The 18,742-nt window shown below is 30.2% G+C and overlaps 1 protein-coding gene across 1 annotated transcript in view; it reads left to right on the top strand.

The window, feature by feature from the left end:
- Window positions 1-18,742, top strand: part of LOC111640620 (mRNA cap guanine-N7 methyltransferase-like) — a 38,341-nt gene that overhangs the window by 11,310 nt on the left and 8,289 nt on the right. The window contains exons 3-8 of the mRNA XM_023386657.1: window positions 4,236-4,362; window positions 5,095-5,226; window positions 12,174-12,295; window positions 13,519-13,700; window positions 14,688-14,852; window positions 15,422-15,539. Of these exons, the coding sequence (XP_023242425.1) occupies window positions 4,236-4,362; window positions 5,095-5,226; window positions 12,174-12,295; window positions 13,519-13,700; window positions 14,688-14,852; window positions 15,422-15,539 (846 nt within the window). The remainder of the gene's footprint in view (window positions 1-4,235; window positions 4,363-5,094; window positions 5,227-12,173; window positions 12,296-13,518; window positions 13,701-14,687; window positions 14,853-15,421; window positions 15,540-18,742) is intronic.

Below are 18,742 nucleotides of genomic sequence, written 5' to 3' on the forward strand. Positions count from 1 at the left end.
GGCTATGTCTTGGGCTACTCAAATATTTTACGTTTTTGATACTAAATTAACATCTGAAGTATAAGTTTTTTTATTGTTTTTATATTTTTCAATATATTTATTTTGTTTGTACAAAATAAAAAAATAATTTTTAACGATACAATAGTCTTTGTTAGGCTTAACATCGACGAAAATTTAATGCGAAGCGACACGCAACGGATAAAAATTTCGACATCGGATACGCTAAACTATTTTTTCGTACATAAATCAGTTATCCGAAATATCACTTATCCAGACAACCCCAGTCCCCAATTGATTCAGAAAATCGACGCTCTACTGTAAAATTATAATTGTATTAATAAATCTAATTTTCTTTATTTTGACCTTTAAAGACACACCTTGTCATATATGCGAGTAAATATGGTAAATAAGGGATCATCCACTATCATCACATTCCCTCATAACACTGTTTCCCATACCCACCTTCAAAATAATATAATGGACTTCCTCAATCGACAATCCGCTTAATTGTACTAAAAAATAATACACAGTATGGGAGAACATTACATTGTTTTATTAATTACATGTGCATACAATTACAAAGCAGGGACAAACAGTTAAGTTCTCAATACGATACTTCAGAAACAAAAATGAATCATTTTGTTGGGGTTGAGACCCTGACATTATGTGGGGATCAAATGGGTGGGTTAATATTCAGATCTCTTGTAACGATTACCTGCATAATTATTCACTCATATCTGTGTTATGTAATTTATGAATGACCCCTAATAAGTTTGTTCTTTGTAAGATACTCAATGAATATACTTTTGTATGTGTCACAAACATTGTGTTTCTTAATAAAATTTGTAATTAACACCACAAAACTGATAACCTTTCATATTTGTAGATAATAACAGCTACTTTCATGAAACTTTGAACAATCTTTTCCATAAAATAATTGTTGGTATTCTCAAGCAAATAATTAAGTGAATTTTATAGGAAGCATTTTCCGTAAAAAATTTAATTTTATCATTTATATAAGCAGATGATGGCCAAATAATGGTTGAAAATATTTTTTTGTATAAAATACACTTTATTGTATATTTAAACAAGTAATTTTTGCATTGTATTTTTTTTTATATCAAAATATTATAAATTATATTTCATACAGTAAACAGTGGACTCCCAATATTAGATATCTTATAGTGAAGAGATGAAAACAGCAGAAATTCATTGAAGAATGAAGACTTAGTTTGAAATTGCCTTTATCTTCAGAAAGTGTATAAATTTTGAAGATGTATGACTTTAGTGACTAATGTTCTGATCAGACAAGGCTCATTAAGTTGTGACACCATAGTTAATAGCTAGAGTTAAAAACATCATACTGAAGAATCATCATGTTATGATGGATGCAGTGACTGAATTATTGAACATCAGTCTTGATTCAGCATATCATGTCTTCCATGTTTAACTTTATGAGATTCTTCTGCAACAGGATAATGCAAGATCACATATTATCCATTCTATAGTTGCAAACATGCAGGAATTGCACATGGAGTGTTTACCACACCCTCCATACTCATTACACGTTGACTCAGGTGATACTTATTTAGACTGTTTAAAAAGGCACTGAATGGCGGAGTTTTTATTACACAAAAGTTACAGTACAAAGACCAGTTTACTTAATTAATAAATGCAACAGATTGCATGTTATCAAAAATGGACTCTTCAATTTTATAANAGACACACCACCGAGCTCGCAAGAAAAGTACTTGAGCAGGGTTACAACCCGCTATGGTCCCAAGCGGTTATGCTCAAGAGCTGTAAGGATCGAAAAATCGTATTTATATGGGAGTCTCTTCTTACTACCACCTTGGACACGTGCAACATTCCAACTCTCGAGCTGCCCAGTGTATGGGTCACACTATACAAGCAATTAAGTAAAAATTAGCATTCTCCAGAATGCGTACAGTGTGTGTCTAGATCTGCGCATGCGCGTATTCGCACATCATGGAGCTTTCTGCTCGTTCGTTTTTCGAACATTTTTGAATATTTCTATCGTGTTCCTAACGACTTTGACTAAAGTTTCATCTTAAATTTAAGCGTTCTATTCCAAATCGGATTATTTCCGTTTAATTCTTTCGGTAATTCGCCTGATGACGACGACTATATGTTCGTCGAAAGTACTAGCGATTAAAGAAAAATGCGCACATAACGCCGACCTCAGTGCCTCTCTTTTTACAATATAGTATTTTGGCGTGATCGTCAGCATATTGATCATGAAGTAGAGATTAAAATTAATTTTAAAACATACTTTTATACAAAATATTATCTCTTGTCAATGATTTAATGTATTTAATCAAAATATATGTAGCAATAATCATGTTGCAGACAGAGTGAGAAATAAGTAAACAACAATTCAAATCGGTGTGCATGCTCGCCTGCGCGGCACATAAATTCTCGTGTGCGGCAACAATTTGAGCAGTGCGCAGCCGCGCAGCTTAGAGGGAACATTGAATGTCAGCCCTACTGTAACTGATCCTTACCATTTTGATGTATGACATTGCTAAATATTTTAAATTCACATATGTTTATTATTAGTGATGGTGGAATCATTTTTTAAAAAAGCATATTTTAATAAGAAAAGTATTTGTTTTGAATATTTGTTTGAAGCATTGATCAAAAATTCTAACTGTTTAGTATCATTAAACATAACTATTTCACTGTAATTTTTCTATTATAACAATTTGCTTGATGTTTCTATTAAAGCAGTCAAGGTAGACAAATCAAGAATACTAGAGAGCAAAACAAGTACTACAATCTCAAAAACAAACTAGAAATCTTCCAGGTTACAGGTGAAAAAATACATATCTGTCTTCTCTTAAATGCATTAAAGATGATTCCACCCACATGAATTGAATCAGAAAGGGCATTCCGATAGCAGGACTTTTCATTACTAAAATAAGAACCAGATTGAGTGATCAGAGTATTATTTACAATAATATTTTGTATTATTTTTATTTAAAAAACAAAAATTATTTTTTAAGTTAGAAGTTTGATCTGAGTTCATTTTTTTTTTAAATTTTCAATTCAATTTAAAGGTGGTTGTTGTTGTTGTATGCAGCAGTTTTCAATGTAATGCAAGATCAGAGGTTTATGCTTCTATTAGGAGCTTAATATAAAGAACAAAATAAAAAAAAAAAACAGGAGTCTGAGTTGGTCCATTTTTACCGATTATGATTTCTATAGCAACAAATTTGCTTTTGATTCTAACTCCACATCCTGTCTCTATATACGTAAACAATAGTAAAAATAGACAGAATTGTTCACTATTGGTTGATCACTAAGTTGAGTCCACTGCATCTGTTTATACATTAAAGCCTTTTGTTTTAATATTAACTGATTAAAATCATACTTTATCATAAAAACTGACTGCTATTTATATTATGATTATTATATGATGAGAGAAATGGAAATATATTTGAGCATATTTTATTAGAATGAACAGTTACAAAATTATAATGCTATCCATTCTATTTGAAAATGCCATTTCAGCATTTTGCAAAAATACTAGTAAACACTTTTTTAGTACTGTATATCATTTTGTAATGCTATCCAACTCTGGAGAATAGATAAAATACTTACTTTGCTAGAGTTCTTTCTTGCACAGGTATTGTCTCATATGTACACTACACAAAATTCTAGAAACATTATGCTTTAATGGCAGCATATTACATTACAGAAAGCAGTCTTACTAAATACATGTCACATAGTCAGGAAATTCTTAAATACAGATCATATATAAAGAAAATAACATCATTATCTGTAGCTATGACTTGATATTAATATGGCTTAGTCCTAGGCACTAGTATCAGCAAAGTAAGGGACAATCAAATAACAATAATATATTAATGTTATTGTATAATAGACTTAATATTTTAATTATGTCACTCACATAAACCGTTAATTGTCCATAATTATAACCATATTGATAGTTTACCATGATGTATAAAATTAAAAAGTTTTCATTTAAAAGCAAAATTTTTTTATAGATATAACGGAGAATTAATCACAAATAAACTAGAAATCTTAAAGATAAGAACCTAATATTTGGTTGTTCAATGTTTTGTATATGCAGTATAAAAAAAATAATTGTTACACAGTCATTCTGTTACTTAAAAAGAAATTTTTGATATTTTTTCTTAAGATTGTTAAAATTTGTAATTAGTTTTCTTTAAAAAATTATTTTTTTATAGGGAAACTTGTCGTCCATTGTTGCTAAACATTATAACGAATTAGAAGAATCTGGAAAAGATGCAAGAACTACTTGTCGCATATATTATTTACGTAATTTTAATAATTGGATTAAGAGTATGCTCATAGGTAAATATTCAGCTTATGATTAAAATAGCATGTTAAATAAAATTCATAGTTAAAATATTTATTTATTTATAATATAATTATTATAAATGATTATAGTAACTAAGTTATAAGAAGCATGAATTAATTACTAAATTTAATTTATACACTAGTATCATTAGTATGATATATTAAAAATACATTTTCTCCTTTTATAAGTAAAAATATTTTTTGGTATAGAAAATTTACTTTTTACAATATTTTTAAGGTTATTTCTTTCTTTCTTATGAAGCATTTTTTAAAGAAAAACTGCAGTAATGCTTATCTGATTAACTTTACAAAAATATGTCTAATATAAAAATGTTAAATTTTAGAATATAAATCTGTTAAATATGTAAGCAGAGAAATATCGTAAAAAACACTTTACAGAAAAATTTTGTTTTTAAACATTATCTTGCACATAGTATTATCACTGAATAATTTTAATAGTGTTTGGCTATTTATTGGAAATTGCTTAAAAACTGAAAAAACTTATTATTCCATACAAGAAGTAAAGATTTCATTCCTGATGTTTCTATTGTATAAAATACTTTTACATTTATATTATTATATTTAAAATATTTTTTATAATATGACAAAAAGGCAACAAATAAACATATCAAATTTCAATTTTCAGTATTTCGGATAAACGACGCTCTACTGTATTAAATTCTCTGTATATATTGTTGATATAAATGATGATTCTTTTCCAATTAGGTGAATATCTTCAAAAAGTTCAAGAAACAAATAGACATGATGGAAAAATATCTGTACTAGATATAGGAGCTGGTAAAGGAGGAGATCTTCTTAAATGGAAAAAAGGAAGAATAAATCATTTAGTCTGTGCAGGTGAGATGTCAAAGTTTTAGTTATCTTTTTTTCTTGTTACAGTAATTAAACAAGCATATGTATGTCAAATAAATATTACCACATGTTAAAAAAATGCTTATGTGAAGGTAAATTGAAAAGTAAAGATAATTTCAGTTTCTTTTGATTAAATAACGCATTTTATATTATTTCTCAATGTCTGCTGCTTCAAACATTTGTATGTTATCTAATGATATTTATAACACAGTTTTGATTATTTGATAAATCAACTTATGTCCCATTTCTTTGACATTCAAGGAAATGCAGATGTTTAATCTCCTAACAGTAATGAAAATGCAATCTGCTAGTTTTTTAATAGCATAGGGTTTTGATCAATAATGTTTATTGCTGTATAAATTGTTAACTGACCATATTTGTTTTATCATTTCTGAAACTGTCCATTCATTCATAAATTTTTATTTGGTAGATTTTGCTGTATATTATGTTAATATTATTATTATTATTTTTTTTTAAATGTGAGAATATTTGACTGTTTCTGACCAGAAAAAATGGTCATAGAATACTCATTAATGGTGCAGTTAGAAAATTGGTTATTGCAATTGCATCTTAATTAATTGTCAACCAGAATGAGTACAGCCAACTGGTAAGATGTATTTAGACTTATCGAACAACATTAGACAGATATGAGATGTTTATTTTATACAAAAATTACTTTTTTCCTTTTGGCTTTGCTCATTTGTAATATTTAAAATAAACTTTACATTAAATTGTATACTACGTTTATTGAAAATTTCAGAAAGTTTAAAAACAATAGCCAGCTTTTGAAATAGGAATAATGCTATCTAGCAAAACAAGTAATGATACAGGTGTAAATTGTTAGTTACATCACATTGGTTTTAATGTATTTAATTATGATGGACAGGTAATTAATTTAAAGATCTATAAAGTAGGTCTTGAATTTTCATTGATAATAAGTGTAATTTAATTAATACAATAAAATTGATGTGATGTGATTTGTTACATATGCTTTTTTAATGAAACTTATCAAGAGTAAATTTATTTCAATTTTTTATTTTTTACATCACAATTGTAATTTGTAAATTAATTTTATGATTTACAATTGGAATTTAAAAGTTTGTCACAAATTTTTATATAGCATAATGGATGATTTGTAAAAAAAAAATTAAAAATTACTTTTGTCATGCTTTACATTTGAAAAAGATAATTGCAAATTTCTCTACATCAGTGTTTTTGAAAGTGTTGTACTGTACATAAATCCTTGAGGGTATGTGAAAGATTCTCAGGAGGTATGTGGCAACTTTTGGCTAAGTACCACTGATGCATGGAATTTTATAAATTTTCTGTTTACATAAGATTTTTTAACAAGGGGACTTGTGAAAATTTAAGAAGGGATACATGGATGTCAAAACTTTGAGAAAGACTGCTTTAGAGTGTTTGCACTAATATATAAAATGAGTGCCTGCATGTGAGGAAGAGTTATGAAATAACTTAAAAACATTTGTTCTGTTAAACATTTTAATGCCAGATTATATTAAAGATTTTCATTTATTTTTATCACAAGTAATTCCAGTTTGCATTATTACAGAAAAATTAGTTTATAGCAGAATTTATAAAGATACTAGCTGTTACCTGCAACTTCACCCGTGTGGATTTTGCAAGCAAACTCCATTTATATTCAGTATTTCAACAACCATAGTAATAGTTATATAACATCTACTGTTGAGATGATGAGAATTTCCAAGAATCAAACGAACTGTTTTCAATTTGATCAATTTTCTGGAATGTTTACAATCGTTCTATAATTGAACCAATATGCAATAACAAATTAAAATTTAAAACAGTTTGAACATTTGATTAAAAAATCAAAATACAGGTAGCCCTCAGTTTACGCCAATTCACAATAACGCCGCTGCGCAATTTGCCGTTTTGAGGTGTAATTCCCCGATTTTCCTTATGCTAGACTGATTTTCATTTCAGTGTTGACGTATTTACTGAGCCGTGACATTGTACATTCGTTAAAACAAAGATTTTTATTAAATATATTTATTTTTTCTGTTTAATATTATTGGGTATGTACACATTTGCATTAAATTAATATTAAAATACTAAACGTTTAGGTACCCATGAGTCAAGATATTAAACTTAATAGTCCAATAAATGGCGTTCGANCTGGAAGAAAATTAAAGACAAGAATAAAAGAACATATCAAATTTTTTTTGATGGCATATATATATATGCCATCATCATCAGTGGCACAACATTGCAATACCGAAGGTTGTGAAATTTTAAAAGTTTGTTTTCTGTCAGAATACTCTTGACACTATCAATTTAAAAGAAGACTACAGCAATACACAGAAATTCTGAAAATACAGGAATACATTAGAATTAATAACGTGGGACTGAAGTTACACGAGGGGTGGAATGACATCGTTTTTACATAACCTTGAAACAGATGCTGAACAGATGTGGGAGTAAAGTCACATCACATTGTAAAATGAATTGTAACAAGGCTTTTCACACAGTCTTATGGACTTGGTGTATTTGTTTTGTTTTGTTTAAGGACTGGAAACCAATTATTTTAATAATAGTAAGTTCATTATTAAAACCAAAAGGGAGGGGAACTAACATGCTTAACAATATTTTATTATTAATAGTGGAACCATCTACCAGATTTTGGAAAATGTAGAGAAAATAAGACATTTACTGGTCCCAAATAATGTGATATATTATATAAATAAATTTTATGCTCGATAGTTTGTTCTTTAGTATATGGGTTGTATTAAAAATTGTAAATACAGTGCACTCTATATATCAAAAATTCCTTTGTATTGGTTAACTATTAGTACCAACATATAATTATAACACTGTGTTTGTAAGCTGATGAGGGGTCTTTGTACCCGAAATGCATCCATACATAAATTTGAAGGTGATTATTAAAGACTAACTTCTTTGTAAAAGATCTGGTCTTTTTTTTCTGTTGGCCTTGGTGTGATAAGCCCTCCAAATTGTTAAATCCTATTTATTAGAGTTAGATAGCCTATCTAAATGAAAGTCGTGGGCTAAAAGCGTTGTTTATTATTATTAAAAAAACTTTATCATGTGATTTTCCAGCATTGTCAATTTGGCAATTTGTTTTGCACATAACACCTATAGCACAATAGCAATTTTAGTTGATGCATGGAATGCATTTATTTGAATGTGAGGCACTCAGTGGCTACAATTAAATTTTACTGACCATTTACTTGTAATAAAAAACATTATAATGTATCCTTCGGTAAGTCTTCAGTGGTGTTATATTCAGGTTTGGCTGCATATAACTGTTGTTTTTATTCCAAGTTGTGAATTTGATAATTGAAGTTGAGAAGTTATTACATAAATTGTACTACAGATTAAAACAACTAGTGTACAATTATTTCATATTGGAAATAAGTAGAATTTTTAATGATTCATTATTTCTGTTTTGGCCGGTACATTCAAAGAATACGTGTATCCAGATTTTGAGACTGATAATGTAAAATTACTTTGTTTCTAAATGTTTCTACAAAAGATATAATTTTTTGTAGTCGTTTCCACCGTATGACGATAAAAAATTGATGGGAGAAGAAAAAAATTACGAGTTTGCCCAGAAGAAGAGAGAGGAAATTGAAGCGGAAGAAAAACAGAAAAACAGACCAAGTGCAGTAAAATTGGTATGCAAAATTTCATTATTTAATTAATATTAGTAATGCAAAAAGCAAATAATTATAAAATGTTTGTTATTAATTTAAACATGCAATGGAACATTAAAATTGAGGGGTTTGGTGGAAAATCGGATCATTTGGGAGGAAATCTTTCAATTTGCCAGTTTTATTAATGGCAATGTGCCATACAACCATGAAGGAGATATTGATGACATACAAATTCAAATTTGTTAATTCCTTTTTTTTTTTGTAGTTTTGCTTAGTATGCCATTTTCCACTAGATGCCTCAATTACAAAATAAATCTAGATATTTTCGATTTTAATAGTATAAATTTTCAGTCAAAAAAAACCCCAGATCATTAGCATTGTTTCTTGTATCATTGAGGATTGTCACATTTAAGTACTCTCCCTTTGATAGATTCTACAGATTAGGTATGGTTTTTGCATGTCACCTGAGAAGTTCTCATTTCATTTGTACTGTGAGCAAGAACCACCAGTGACATATCTTTTATTAATGATCTAAGTCTCAATTTCATTTTTAACTAATGAAGAAGAGTTAGATCTGAATATCTAACTCTTCTTCAGACATCAGATCAACCTCAGATAGGCCTTTTCAGACCAAGGTGTGACTGCTGTTCAATGTATTTCCATTTGTCGAGACAGCAAGTTGATACCTACTAAACATCTTATCCTCACATTCAACAAGCCGACATTGCCATCTTTCATTACTGCAGGATACCTGTGCTGTCCAGTTCATCCACACTTTCCACATCCGCTACATTGTTTCAAATGCCAGCAGTTTGGACATTCATAAGCATCCTGTCAAGGGAAGAATGTATGCGCACAGTGTGGAATTGAAGGTCACCAGAGTACTGAGTATACCACTACTCTGTGCTGTGTGAATTGCAAAGATGCCCATCCCGCCTACTCCAGGAAATGCCCTGCTTGGCAGAGAGAAAAAGAAATCCAGCATGTAAAAACAGTCAACAACTTATCTTACCTAGAGGCACGTTGCACCATTGAAACAAAAGAAATTTGCTGCTGCTTCAACTCCACATGTCTTTGTGGATTTCAGTTTCCCCAAAGGAATCTCTCACTTGCCATGTGAAATGTTTACTGATTCCATCAAAAGAAACACCAGAAAAGGAGAGTATAAAACCAAAAACACCCCTACCTAAAACAGGTAATAATGAGAAACCTGGGTTCTAAAAAGGCTATTAAGAATCCACTAAACAAACAGAGTGAAAGCAGCTCTCNCTCACTGTAAATATGGGTTCATTTTACGCTGATTGTATTTTGTATTATATTGCATTAATAAACAAAATTATTAGCTTATTTTTCACTTATGTAGAACCTAACCCTATACCTTACTGTAAATACGGGTTCGTTTTACACCAATTCGATTTGCGCCGGCTTTTGTAGGAACGGAACTGCGGCGTAAACCGAGGGCTACCTGTGTATAAAAAAATTATAACAATGTCTGAAATGTTATCAATTTAATACACCTAAGTACTCAATGAAGATTAAACATAGTTGAAAAGAAAAAATTGCATCTAAAATATTACAGTAGAAGTTGTTCTTCAGGTTAAGCCTTAATCCTCTCCCTCTCCCCTGCGGGGGAATTTCCAAAAATCCCTTCTTAGTGTGCATTTTCATGACGTATCCTAACTGTGTACAAACTTTTACCTCTTTAGGTTCAGCGGTTTGCTCTGGGCAATGATGAATCAATCATTCAGTCAGTCAGTCAGGACAAGTAATCTATACTTCTATGTTTATATGTATGTATGTAAGTTTGTTTGCAGCAGGTAATCTCCGAAACTACTCATCCGATTTCAAAAATTCTTTCACCAATATTTAAAATGGAACCTCAGGGTGGACATAGGCTGTTAAACATTCATATAAATTAAAATATATAATCTAGGTTAAGGCTTTTATGTCCAACAGATGGCGCTACGAGTATGACGCCCTAAGTTTGCTTTTCTGCAAGGCATTATGCTTTTCTGTGAAAACGAACTAAAGCAGATCATCATCTATCTATCTATATAAATAAAAATATAATGTTTGTTTGTTCCTACCGATTCCTTTGAAATTTTGACACAACGCTGCATTCGAATACGCACATGTTTTTATATAATATACATGTCAAAATTCCCCCCACTGAAGGGAGATGGTTAGGATTAAGGCTTAACGTAAAGAACTCTGCTTCTATTTATACTATTTTAGATGCGGTTTTTTGCGTTTTAAGGTACGTCAACAGAATGTACACTAAGAAGAAATTATTCGAAAAATTCCCCCCCCCCCACAGGGAAGTGTTATAAATTTATAATAAGTACATTTTGAGCCACAACAATTCATGGCAGGGTGTGCTAGTTTTATATATTTAGATTACATTTAAATTGCAAACTTGAAAAAATGTTTATCATCACATTTACAAATTATTGTTTTTCAATGTAATCCTCACCATTATAAATGCACATATCTCCTCATTGCATAAAAGTCTTTGATCTGCTGTCTTGGCCATGTACACCCATTGCATTCAACCTTTTTATCATTTGCAAAACATATGCTTTTAAGGTAATTTCTTAACAGTCCAAACAGGTGGAAATTACTTGGGGCTGTATTTAAGAAGTTTCCAGTCACTTTCCATTTTGGTTGTTCATTTTTCTCCTACATTAATCAAGCTGATAATCACTATTTTCAAATTTTGTAACTTTTATCTGATTAATTATTCACCTTGTTGGTCTGAGTAAGAAAGTTTAGATCTGGCAATTTAGTGTGGAGTTTGAATACTTACATGTATCATTAAAGAATTATTTTTATTGCTCCATTAAAATCTTTTATGTTCCTCATTTTAAGAAAACTTTATTTGTGAAAATATGCTAATAATTCTTTAGTTAATTTTCAGAAAAGCTAGCAAAATCAATGTTTTTTTTATGTATTTAAACTATATTAATTTTTTACTTATTATGATATAGAAATGATCTGTCAGTGGTATATGAAGTTTTATCCAAAAATAAGCATTTTAATTATAACATTGGGATTTTATTTTCTAAAATGAAGCAAAATTTGAATTGAAAGCTAATCGTTAATTACTTAATTTTATTGTAATTAAAAAATGAGACAAAAGAGATTACCAGTTAGGGAACGCCCTGTAAAAATTACTCTAAATGCCCAATAGAAATTACGTGACAGTTCAATAATTGTACACCTACAGGTGTAATATATGGGCCAAGTGTTTGTGACATCTCTTCCTGTCTGCAATCCCAGATATAGCAGAAACGTCGTTACAGCACTGCCAGCAGAGGTATCGAGACATAAAAAGAAGCAGTAAACGATTTGGTGATCCCGAACCTTTCACCGTGGAATTCATTCCTGCAGATTGCACTAAAGTGAGTACGGTTCGTTAAAATTATTTTTTACACAATTGTATTTTCTAATTTTGCTGCATGTGAGAGGCAAAATTATTACGATAATGAGTGTTAACATGTTAACACAGTCTTGGCTGATTGTATCTAATGTTTTTCAAAGTTAAGAATGTTGGCGGAACCAATCATTGATGCTGATTGTCGTCTTAATTTTTCTGCTTGCATGCATATACCTTAAGATTTTTTAATAAAATAACGTATAATCAAAATTCATATTTTATGCGGAATAGAAACAGTTTTACAATAAAACAAAATAGTTTTTTTATATAAATTAAGCAAGCTGATTTTATATTGATTATACACAAATTATGAAAGTTTAGAAATGATCTAATTATGAATAATGATTTCTCAAATTTTTATTACTAAATATTTTATTTAAATTGCTATTATGTTTCAAATGCATCAACTGAAACTGGTGTAAGTTTAATTTTGAAAATACAGGTGGTCAGTCTGCAGTCATTTCATTTTAATGTGATTCACTAGCTATAAACAATTTTTTATTGTAAACCAGTTTTTTGCATAACATGGTTCAAAAGGACATTATTATTATAGTCATTATATGGAAAGTCTGCATGACATGCTACTTTCAAAGAAACTGTCTACTACATTAACTGAAGACTACCTGCTTTAAATTTTGAAACTTTAAAATTATATTACAGTTCTCTGACTATTTAAGTTACATTTGGTAATACACATAAAGGTAGAATTCTTATGAAGATGGTTCCACACATTTGGTATTCACTGAATGCCGAATGAACATTTGGGCAATACCAAGTACTCTGGATGATTTACTCAATCATCACATCATTGCTTGACAGATATCTGCCATTAACAATTTCCTATTCCTTGTTGGTATATGCTTAATCAAAGGGGACGAATCTTGGATAAACATTTGTAATTCCCACAATGAAGTGAAGCCTGGAAAATAATCATGATGTATGTGCTTGCCAGATGGAAAAAAACATTTTTGCACATCCTTTTGTGAAAGGATGTGCAGTTGGCAAATACCAAATGTGTAAAGCCATCTTTAGTTGGGGAAAAAATTGATGTGTCTTTTAAAAAGTACTGTACTTTTTTCTGTTCTTCTAAAATTATTATTTTATATTATTAATCCAAAATAAAAAAATTAATAGAATTTAAAGTTAGATTACAAAATAATGTATGTTTCTTTAATTTTATATTTTTAGATTAGACTGAAAGATCATTACCAAGATCCCAACATCCTATTTGATCTCGTCAGTTGTCAGTTTACATTCCACTACTGTTTTGAAAGTGAAAGTCAAGCAGAAAGAATGATTCAGAATATTAGCGAATGTTTAAGGCCCGGCGGTTACTTTATCGGGACCACTCCCGACGCTTACGACATTGTGTACGTATTTGACGAAAATTGGTTTTTATATGATTTATTTTAGCACAAAAAATATAATGTGATATTAATAATGGTAAGAATATTCCTAAATAATGCTGCGATAAGAAAATTTGACACAGACCATATATTAACTGCACGGAAAATTGAAGAAATACATAATGATAGATTAATTGATTATATATTTGTATTGTCTAGTTATTTGGCATTAATTAATACAGGTATGGTAATAGAGTGGAAAGAGGTCAGGTTTGTGTGGTATACAAAAGATGCAGATTTCAATCTCATCCAGGATCATTCTTTTCTTCCAGAAACTTAGAAAGAAATTTTGATTACATTAAATTTAATAATTTAAATTATTTAATGTGAGATGTTCAAATTAGTCTTAAGTATATTGCCATAAAATCTAGATATACTGTTGCACTGTATATCTAGCATGGACAGATGGTGGTAGTGCACCAATCTTACCTGCTAAAATTAATAGAAGGGAGGCGACATGGCAAAAATACATCTGCATCCAATGATTATAAAATTTTATCTGATTCTAAGATATTTTAGCTCATATTCATTTAAATAATAATCAAGAAAAAAGTTTTAGGTTTATAGTTGAAAAAGAGAAAATAATATGACAAATATTTGAATTATTCAATTTTTCGTCTCTGTTGATGCGTGTCACAGGTTTGCCATTACGGATCTAGACCTCGTATCTTCAATAATTGGTTGAAAACACATTTTTGCATTAATAAGCGTGTAAAGTCAATTTCTGTGTACATACTATGAAAACCTCATAAGTGATGCACACCTTTTGACCCTCTCTCTTCAACATTGTCAAAATCTTGCTCCACCAAAACCACGTTTTTCTAGCTTTTCCATAAAATCCTAGGAAATAGTTACAAGGTTTTGGTCACCAACTGATGATACATAAAATATTTATAAAGTATCTATTATTATAGAAATTACATCTAACTATTTTTAATTTAATGTTTTTAGGAGGCGGATTCAAAATTCAGAAGACCTACAGTTTGGAAGCGACATATTCTCCATTAAGTTTGAATCCAAAGACAAATTTCCATTGTTTGGAGCTCGTTACACGTTCTATTTGGAAGGTGTTGTCGATTGCCCTGAATTTTTAGTTTATTTTCCACTTTTTGAATAGTATGTATATTTATTATTATTATTATTATAAATGCACAGTATGGTCTTCTTTTACATGAGATTGACACAAATGGTATTGTTTTTACAAATGGCAGAAGGTTAGGCTTCTGTAATTCTTGGATGCACAGGAGTACTTTCTTTTTGCTTTATAATAAGCTAATGTTATAAAAATTAGAAGCAATTTTCATCAATTTTTTCTCAAAGGTAGTAGGTTATCATGACGAAAGAAAAAATAATGGTTCTAATGCAGAAAAAGGGCATGTACCATACAATATATAATTTTGCAACAGTTAAACTGAAACTAATACTTTAGATACTACATAATGCCAAAACAACAATAGAAGAGTAGCATCAAATACATTTTAATGCTTTTCTGTTAATTGTAAATCATTGCATAAGCAATCCTCTGGAACTACACAAGATGGAGCACTAATTTTTGTGGAATTTTGTTTTATGTGCTATCTGCTTATAAACAACCTCTGCATAAAAGAAGACTGGACTGTACTGTAAATAGTAATTACATTATTTTAATAATTAATATGCATTGTTAAGAAATGAACTTTATTTAGTTTAGCAAAACAGCATGGTTTAACTTTAGTTTATAAGAAGCGATTTGAAGATATGTTTAATGAATACGAAAAGACTGACAGAGGGAGGTTTCTTCTTCGACGATTACCTGCTTTAGAGGTAAGATTACTTTATCTATAGTAATAAACAAAAATACTTTGTAAATTGAGCTCACATTGTATAATTTAAAAAATTCAAGTATTTGATATATATATATATACATACAGTAAACTGAATTACTTTATTTTTCTCTCCTTATATTCACGAAACTAAATATTCAACACAACAAATACTAAGCAATGTTTATGAAAACAAAATATTCTGATTATGAAACCAATGAAATTTCTGTTTTGTTTGTTAGAGGTGGTGCAGCTTATAAAAAGATACGTAAAAATTTACTCATTGATGAGTTAACTTATGTAATTTCACTAATTGAAAAAATAAGAGAACCAATAGTTATGAAATTACTAAGTACATCTTACATCATATTCATATTAGTTCTTTTTATTGCCTGAGTGAAGCCCAGGCTTCTGCAATAGCTTTTTCACTTTTGTGTCTTTTGAAAAAAATTCTCACGTTAGATTTTGATGTCACAAAATGCTCAGTGGAATCCTGGCATGTGCATAAATTACTTCTTGGAATATATAGTTGACTCAGAGAAAAGATATATTCAAAAAATGAGTGTTGACTTTTGCCTTGCCTCTTTGATGCTTAATAACAAAAAATTATTTTGACATTTTTGGGTGCTGTTTTTTGGAATATAAAGCCACACAGTTGCTTTATATTTTTGCAGAGTTTGGTGAATATCAGTTAAACTATGGAAAAGTTATCTGAATTCAAAGAAAAAGGAACCAGATTTATATCCCTCATCCCCACTAGCTGGTACCACGCTACCTAGCTTTTCAATTGCCTCTGCTGTAACTGCACACCCGGCCGGTACTGATTTAAACGAATTGTCATTTCCTTTTGTCAACATTTCAGCAGTTAGGGTCAAGTTATAAACTGTAATGTAACCCTATTCATATTCGTAGATGTTTGCTACACCAGATATCTATAGCAATAGTTATAAAATACTGTAAGGCTGTTTCTGTATCCATTAAGGAACAAACTTTTTTTTACAGCTTACGAAGCAGTCCATCATGAGCATGTGCAAAATCGTAGGCTGATGTTGCCAGATCTAACACTATAATTATTTATTCATTTTATTATTATTCTATTTTTTTTATGACCAAAGTAATTCTTACCTTAAAATTTTATATTGTTCAGTAGTAGTATTATAAGTCAAAAGTTATGTTTTCAATCAATTTGTTGCCAGATTGAACAAAAAGTAACACACTTGCATCAACCACTACAATTAGTAAAATGGAGAACACTGGAGAATATAAATAAAGAAATATAGTGAATTGGCAAGGTGACCTATTTTACGTTGATGGCGCGTACTTGCCATCAATGTTGTTGTTGACCTTTCTGCTTTTTATTAATAATAAAAGTGCCTACATTGATTGCCAACAATGCAATCATAGCATCACATTCTTGACGAGTGTCCATGTTGTCTATTTGTCAGTTTTGTTGGTTGCTTCCAACACACCTGCTGATTAACTGATGGTGACTTAGTGCATGTGTTAGGCTCAAAGACCGAAATCGCGAGTGAAAAAAATGACCACAAAGCGAAATTTGTGTTGCGGCATTTGTAAAAACGACCACAATGTGTTCTGGTTAAGTAGGATAGGTTAGGTTACTTGGTTATTTTTCAACTGTAATCATTTGTGAAAATCTGTTGCGGTGCTCAATATGTCAACGTTTTCTAACAACTAATTTACTAATAATAATTACTTTGTCAGGAACTTATTAATAAATCAGTCTTTCTTACGAGAATCAAGAATTTTTTCAGAGTTATTTATGTTTACAAGAACTATTACCATGACATTTCAAGTTACATTTTATGTTCTTTAAACATTTGCATTTTTTATCAATGCAGTATCTTTTACCATGACATTATAAACCTTTGCTTACTTCCAGATGTTAACGTGGATGGTGAGGGGACATCCTGAATGTTAATAAAGTTAACTCTCAGAAATTGTAAATTCCTTACGAGCATAAAATTGATGAAGAAGACCCTTGTTAACTGATAGAGGCTTGATAGATTAATGCTTGTAACAACAACTAAAACATTTCTGGGAGCTGCATATCCCCAATCAACACCAGGCACCCTAACTAAAACATTTGAACCAATTTCAACCTGTCCGAGTAACCTAACCTAACCAGAACGTGTCATGATCAAATATCATGAAAGTCATGACACAAGTTTCACTTTGTGGTCATTTTGAATTAGCCACAATGCATTGTGGTCGTTTTTTTTGCTCATTGAGCAATTTCAGTCTTTGATCCTAACACATACACAGTTTGTCAATTCTCTGTGTCCCTATCATACCGTACCGTAAATTTGATCAATCCAAACTTTTCTTACTGAATACAGTATGGCCATAAGGACTTCATAACTATACTATATGGTTACAGTTATGTTACGGAGTTTGTAACTCAACCTTTCCTCTCATCCCACCGGAAATTTTCAACTTTTATGTAGCTGTTTCAAATATATGTTTTTTTTTAGCCATGTTAAGCAACTTACCGATGTTATGTTTCAGACACAGTTTCCTCATTCAAGACTGGGAATCTCAAATGTGGCTGCTTTTAATGAGCGACTCCAATTTATCCAGGACTTTTCCCACTTAAGAAATAAATACAAAATTATTTTATCTTATTTTTCACTTTGGTTTACTTTATCTGTAGTTTTCATCAAATTTTTTGTTTTATGAACAATAAATCACTTATAATTTTTCATTTGTGATATATTACTGCTCAAACTGCTCACCCAGGCTAACTACATTGATAAACATAGGTCACATTGAAAAACATGAAACAATCTAGTTTTATAAATAATAAAATAAAATGTTCAAAAGGACCATGGAAGGGATGGCCAGCTCTCGAAAGAGCTATTAAGCATATGCCCACCACTATTATATTTTCCAGTAGCTTGGAGTTGTGTAAAGTTAACTTGTTTTAAATTAGTATTAGTGGAATAATTTAATTTTATTAAATTTAGAATTGGCTGATTGGCAAATAGATTTTGAGAAACTGGGTCGTTCCATTTTTGAGAAACATGGATTAAGATACCCATTATTTTTTTATGGTTGAAGTTAGTGTCCTCCTGCCGTTGTTTGAGAGTTTTTCAATGACAATATAGTGTAACCCTGATTTACAAACCTTTCACCTGACTCAAACTTACTAGTAATGCAATCCGTAAATGAAAGTTAAATTATCAA

This window comes from Centruroides sculpturatus, unplaced genomic scaffold (assembly GCF_000671375.1).
Source record: "Centruroides sculpturatus isolate CEXI.00-Female unplaced genomic scaffold, Cexi_2.0 scaffold1393, whole genome shotgun sequence".
NCBI classification, from domain to species: Eukaryota; Metazoa; Arthropoda; class Arachnida; order Scorpiones; family Buthidae; genus Centruroides; species Centruroides sculpturatus.